At 48.9% G+C, this 7,500-nt stretch overlaps 1 protein-coding gene across 1 annotated transcript in view; it reads left to right on the top strand.

Moving 5' to 3' along the window:
* eif3c (eukaryotic translation initiation factor 3, subunit C) overlaps positions 1-7,500 on the top strand; it is a 31,951-nt gene that overhangs the window by 14,321 nt on the left and 10,130 nt on the right. The window contains 3 exon segments of the mRNA XM_084456365.1: positions 98-285; positions 2,460-2,684; positions 3,694-3,885. Coding sequence (XP_084312491.1) covers positions 98-285; positions 2,460-2,684; positions 3,694-3,885 — 605 coding nt within the window.

The raw sequence follows: 7,500 nt of genomic DNA, 5'->3' as shown, positions 1-7,500 counted from the left end.
TCCTCCCTCTCTTCCTCCCCTATCTCTCCTCTTCCTCCCCTATCTCCCCTTCTCTCTTCTCCCATCTCCCCCCTCCTCCTCCCCCCACCCCTCCCAGAGTATGTGGACAACCTGAAGGATGAGAGTCGGGTGGGTGGGATCATCGACCGGCTGCTGGAGTACCTGGAGACCAAGGGGAGCACGGAGGAGGTGTGCCGCATCTACCTGAGGCGCATCATGCACACCTACTACAAGTTTGACTACAAGGCCCACCGGCGCAGCCTGGGCCTGCAGGGAGAGACCAAGGTGAGCAGCGGGGGGGCTGGGAGAGACCAAGGTGAGGGGCGTGGGGGCTGGGAGAGACCAAGGTGAGGGGCGGGGGCGGAGCTGGGAGAGACGAATGTGAGGGGCGGGGGTGGGAGAGACCAAGGTGAGGGGCGGGGGCGGAGCTGGGAGAGACGAATGTGAGGGGCGGGGGGGGGGATGGTGGGAGAGACCAAGGTGAGGGGTGGGGGGGCTGGGAGAGACCAAGGTGAGGGATGGGGGGAGGCTGGGAGAGACCAAGGTGAGGGGCGTGGGGGCTGGGAGAGACCAAGGTGAGGGGCGGGGGCGGAGCTGGGAGAGACGAATGTGAGGGGCGGGGGTGGGAGAGACCAAGGTGAGGGGCGGGGGCGGAGCTGGGAGAGACGAATGTGAGGGGCGGGGGGGGGGATGGTGGGAGAGACCAAGGTGAGGGGTGGGGGGGCTGGGAGAGACCAAGGTGAGGGATGGGGGGAGGCTGGGAGAGACCAAGGTGAGGGGCGGGGGGTGGGAGAGACCAAGGTGAAGGGACCAAGGTGAGGGGGGGGGGGGGGGAGACCAAGGTGAGGGGGGGCTGGGAGCAATACTGGTTGATAACACACTATGCGCTATTCTGCACATACAAACACCGTAGCAACATTGTCGCACCGATAGACGGTACTGAGTTTACGACTGATTTAACGAGACAGAAGCGCTAATTAATAAGACGGAAGCGCTAATTAACAGTCTTGCTACAGCTTTCACTTAAAGGAGTAGTAAAGGGAAAAATCATGTTTAGCCCTGTTTTAAGGTTACTTATAATCATATACAATGGTTCAGATCAACACGTTGACAAAACTAGCACTTTTGAGAAAGTCTGATAATTGCTCTACCACTGTTTTGGTCATACAATGGATGTGGGTGGGCACCTTGAAAAATCATTCAAAAACATGTTTAACTCAATTTCAAAGACAAGAAACTCACCGAGGTGTTAGTTGGCGTTCTGACATATAATTCGCCATAAAGTAAGATTCTAGTTCATCTGGAAAGGCTTTTTTAATTATTTAGCATAGAACTATTTAGTCGCAGCACATACATGTGTAAACTTCCGCAAACTAGGTAGCCTAGCAACATAAACAATAACAATAGCTACCGTAAGTAGTTCCGCTTCCTGAATCCCCTCTGCGGATTGATCTACACATCTACAACGGTCGCGTCAATACAAGTCAGTGGATTTCATAAAATGATCAATAAAACCCTACAGGATTCATACTTTGCGGCGAATTTGATGTCAGAACACCAACAGACACCAATTACCCCCTCGGTGAGCTTCTTGTCTTTGAAATCGAGAGTTTAACATGTTTTTGAATGATTTTTCAAGGTGCCCATCCACATCCATTGTATGACCAAAACGGTGGTAGAGCAATTATCAGACTTTCTCAAAAGTGCTAGTTTTGTCAACGTGTTGATCTGAACCATTGTATATGATCATAAGTAACCTTAAACCAGAGCTAAACATGCATTTTCCCTTTACTACTCCTTTAAGTGCTATTCTCTACACCTTCTGAATACACCCCGAGTGACCTGGATCCCTCTCTCTCCATCTCTCTCTCTCTCCATCTCTATCTCTCTTTCCATCTCTCTCTCTCCATCTCTATCTCTCCATCTCTCTCTTTCTATCTTTCTCTATCTCTCTCCATCTCTCATCTTTCTCCATCTCTCTCTCTCTCTCTCTCTCTCTCTCTCTCTCTCTCTCTCACACACACACTCACACACACTAACACACTCTCACAACATCCAGCACGCTGACCCGCCCGTACAGGTAGCACACACACACACTCACACTCACTCACACTCTCTGTCTGTCTCTCACTGTCTCCTCCTGACCCGTCTGTCTCCTCCTGACCCGTCTGTCTCCCCCTGACCCGTCTGTCTCCTCCTGACCCTCCTGACCCGTCTGTCTCCCCCTGACCCGTCTGTCTCCCCCTGACCCGTCTGACCCGTCTGTCTCCCCCTGACCCGTCTGTCTCCCCCTGACCCGTCTGTCTCCCCCTGACCCGTCTGTCTCCCCCTGACCCGTCTGTCTCCTCTTCCTCCTGACCCGTCTGTCTCCCCCTGACCCGTCTGTCTCCCCCTGACCCTCCTGACCCGTCTGTCTCCCCCTGACCCGTCTGCTCTCTCTCTCTCTCCCCCCCCCCCAGTCTGAGCAGGACCAGGAGGAGAGTGAGGGGGGGGACAGCGCTCTGATCATGGACCGGCTGAGTAAGTTCATCTACTCTAAGGACCGTACCGACCGCATCCGGACCTGCGCCATCCTGTGTCACATCTACCACCACGCGCTGCACTCCCGCTGGTACCAGGCCCGCGACCTCATGCTCATGAGCCACCTGCAGGACAACATCCAGCACGCTGACCCGCCCGTACAGGTAGCACCGAACACTCACACACACACACACACGCACTCACACACACTCTCACACACACACTCACACACACTAACACACTCTCACAACATCCAGCACGCTGACCCGCCCGTACAGGTAGCACACACACACTCACACACACACACACACACACACACACACACACACACACACACACACACACTCACACACACTCTCACACACACACTCACACACACTAACACACTCTCACAACATCCAGCACGCTGACCCGCCCGTACAGGTAGCACACTCACACACACACACACACGCACACACACACGCTCTCACACACACACTCACACACACTAACACACTCTCACAACATCCAGCATGCTGACCCGCCCGTACAGGTAGCACACACACACACACACACACACGCACTCACACACGCTCTCACACACACACTCACACACACTAACACACTCTCACAACATCCAGCACACTGACCCGCCCGTACAGGTAGCACACACACACACACACACACGCACACTCACACACTCACTCTCACACTCTGTCTGTCTCTCACTGTCTCCCCCTGACCCTCCTGACCCGTCTGTCTCCCCCTGACCCTCCTGACCCGTCTGTCTCCTCCTGACCCGTCTGTCTCCCCCTGACCCTCCTGACCCGTCTGTCTCCTCCTGACCCGTCTGTCTCCCCCTGACCCTCCTGACCCGTCTGTCTCCCCCTGACCCGTCTGTCTCCCCCTGACCCGTCTGTCTCCCCCTGACCCTCCTGACCCGTCTGTCTCCTCCTGACCCGTCTGTCTCCCCCTGACCCGTCTGTCTCCCCCTGACCCGTCTGTCTCCCCCTGACCCTCCTGACCCGTCTGTCTCCCCCTGACCCGTCTGTCTCCTGACCCGTCTGTCTCCTCCTGACCCGTCTGTCTCCCCCTGACCCTCCTGACCTGTCTGTCTCCTCCTGACCCGTCTGTCTCCCCCTGACCCGTCTGTCTCCCCCTGACCCTCCTGACCCGTCTGTCTCCCCGGTCCAGATCCTGTATAACCGGACCATGGTGCAGCTGGGCATCTGTGCCTTCCGTCAGGGGATGATTAAGGACGCCCACAACGCCCTGCTGGACATCCAGTCCTCCGGACGCGCCAAGGAGCTGCTGGGACAGGGCCTGCTCATGAGGAACATGCAGGAGAGGAACGCCGAGCAGGAGAAGATCGAGAAGAGACGCCAGGTAGACTCTCTCACACACACTAACACACACACACGCACACCTACACACTAACACACACACACACCTACACACTAACACACACACACACTAACACACACACACCTACACACACACGCACACTAACACACACATTAACACACACTAACACACACACTCACACACTAACACACACATGCACACACTAACACACACACACTAACACACACGCACACGAGAGGAACGCCGAGTAGGAGAAGATCGAGAAGAGACGCCAGGTAGACTCACACACACACTAACTCACACACACTCTCACACACACACTCTCACACACACACTAACACACTCACTCACTTATTCACTCACACACACACACACGAACACACAGGAGAGGAACGCAGAGCAGGAGAAGATTTGATTTGATTGATTGATTTGCTGAGGGACAGACCAAGTTAATGAACAAGCACTACATGATTTTCTCAATACAACCAGAGATTGTAAACTAGCCAGGTTGTTGAGTCTTATTTCCACCTGTAGTCCCATGGGAAGATGAGAAGTACGATACTAAAATCCTATAACGTTAAATCTAAAAGCATAACATACAACAAAAACATACATCAGGATTATAAGATAAGATGGCCACATATCAATTAAAGGACAATGCTCGTTTTTGACAACCTGGACCTTATTTATGACATATTATAAGACGTTTGACTCACCGAGATCACTTTGGTGTAGTTCGGAGGCATGTAGAAGAAATTTAAAATCCAGCGCGAGCCAGTATATCCATGTAATGGCGGTGAATCGCTAGTTGTGCTTACATAGAGCACAACAGGCCTATGCTCTATGTAAGCACAACTAGCGATTCATCAAGACAGATTGATGAAAACAACCGTTTCGCGGCAGAAAATAGATTTTTAGAAACTGCATTCTAAGTGCCCCCACCACCGCCATTACATGGATATACTGGCTCGCGCTGGATTTTAAATTTCTTCTACATGCCTCCGAATTACACCAAAGTGATCTCGGTGAGTCAAACGTCTTATAATATGTCGTAAATAAGGTCCAGGTTGTCAAAAACGAGCATTGTCCTTTAATTACTAGACTACATTTGTATATTACATGTATAAACCCAGGCAGATGGAGACAGTTAATGTGTTAATGTGTGCAAGCCTGATTGGACATCAGCCATTCCATAAGATGCACTTTGAAGATCGAGAAGAGACGCCAGGTAGACACACACACACACACACACACACACTAACACAGGAAAGGAACGCAGAGCAGGAGAAGATCGAGAAGAGACGCCAGGTAGAGGATACACACACCAACACACCTACACACTAACACACCTACATACATACACATACACACACACTAACACACAAGAGAGGAACACCAAGCAGGAGAAGAGACGACGGGCAGAGGGACACACACTAACACACAACACACGCACACACACTAACACACCTACATACATACACACACACACACGCACACACAGGAGAGGAACACCAAGCAGGAGAAGAGACGACGGTCAGAGGGACACACACTAACACACAACCAGGGCTTAAAAACGAAATTATTTTTCAATCGGTTCGCTCCGAGCAGAACCAGCATATTTAACGTTTCCGTTCTCGTGTTCCGCCACCAACATAGCGTTCCTGAACCGGTTAAGAACGAAAAATAACGTTCCGTTCACCGTTCCGGGGGTGTTAGCCTACGGTATTTCTTGTAAGGTATAACCTAATCAACAAGTCTAGGGTTGTGGTGGCCTTATTGCCAACTATATTAGCCTTGGTGATGTGTGCTGTAGTGTAGCCTTGTTGATTATTTTACAAGAAATACGCAACATTAGTCCTATTCCCGTATGCTCTTAATCCACACCGTAAACTATGCACAGGTCTATCTTAAGTCATCATCATAGCTCATCATCCTTTAAAAAATATTTTCTTGTACTGTTGCTGCAAGCTATTTTATTCTGCGCCTGTAGGCCTATTGTTTGTTTTTATTTCGTTTTATGTTTTATGTTATTTATAAATAATTAGTCACCTCATTCATTCATCTGCACAATCCCTATTGTTTATGCTGCGTTCCTTTTGAGCTCCGGATTTGGCGCCTGTACGCCTAATACACCTAATACGCCTAATACGCCTAATACGCCTAATACACCTAATACACCTAATACACCTAATACGTAGCCTATCGTCTGGCATCCGCGGTCTTTAATATTATAGTCATTTAACTTATGCTATTCAATGATCAGGGTTGCACGGCACATTGTCACTAAAGTGTGCTCATATTAATTAATGTAGCCTAATCATTTGGTTTGTGAAAGTCAAGACGTGACGGAAATCTGTGCAACAATAGGCTATGACTAGATTCCAAGAGGCGCGCTCGCTTTCACAGCCTAATTGCCGAGTAGAACTCTGAAGGAGGCAGACCATTAGATTTGCAAAACATAGGTTTATGCATACTAGTATACATCCAAGCAACTGTCACAAAGTATTCCGTGTTTTAGCCAAACCAGACTTGGGAGCGAGATGCTCAACGAGTGAAAATTGGCTTCCGCTGAATGTTGGTTATGAAGATAGAGGAACTTTATTGCAGACACGCAGGTCCATATAAAACATTATATTTGCACAGTAGGCAGGTCCATATAAAACATTATATTTGCACAGTAGGCTATTATTTCTTTCACTTTATTATTTCCATCATTCTTTGTGGACCAATGTTGGAATAAATTTGCCTTCGAACGTTATTGCCCTCTCTGACATCCGCGGTCTTTATGTGAAATCTAGTTTTAGCCTACTGAAACATTACAGGCTATAGGCTAGCCTACTCTTCTTCAATTAAACAAAATAAATCACATTGATATCTTTGCTAAGTACTACGCTGTAAGGACAGGCTGAACTACTGTTTTGCACTGGCAAACAAAGGAGAGTGTGTGACAGCCCTGCGCAACGCGTGCAAATTGGCTGCCGCTGAGTGGTTGGGAAACATCAAGAATAGTCATGCATCTTAGCTTGCAGAGTTTGAGAAACATCCTCAATTTTTCTAAATAGCACTTGTTGTAGAAACTTGGGAATCCTGTTTTTAGACTAGTCATGTAATCGGTTACAAAACCACCGTCTAGTCGTCAGTGAAAATAGTCGCTGCGCACATCCCTAGTCTGAACTAGGCTATGGTGTGTTGTTGTAATATCTAAATCTCTTCATTTCGCTAAGCAAGCATTTAAGATCCTGACTGTGAAATAACAGATTTAGGGGCCTAGGCTACATTACAAAAACAGGACAAGATGTAGGCTACAAATTTAATACATTTAATTTAGCCTATTCGGCCATAAAAGGCTCAGCTTTCTTCTTTTTTTAAAAATATTTTTTAAGTTATATAGGCCTACTACAAAGAACGAAAAAATAACGTTATTAACCGGTTTTAAAGATTTCAAATTAACGTTTCTGTTCTGGAACAATTAAAGACCATTTCGTTTTCGTTTCTGTTCCTCGTAAAATACCGTTCGTTTCCGGTTTTCGTTTCCGTTCCTTGAACCGGTTCGGAGCCTTGCACAACACACGCACACTATGACAAACACAACACACACACTAACACACAACACACGCACACTATGACAAACACAAC

This window comes from Borostomias antarcticus, assembly GCF_949987555.1.
Source record: "Borostomias antarcticus genome assembly, chromosome: 22".
NCBI lineage: Eukaryota > Metazoa > Chordata > Actinopteri > Stomiiformes > Stomiidae > Borostomias > Borostomias antarcticus.
Note: the sequence above shows the minus strand (reverse complement) of the source record. Positions and strands in the feature narration are given on the sequence as shown.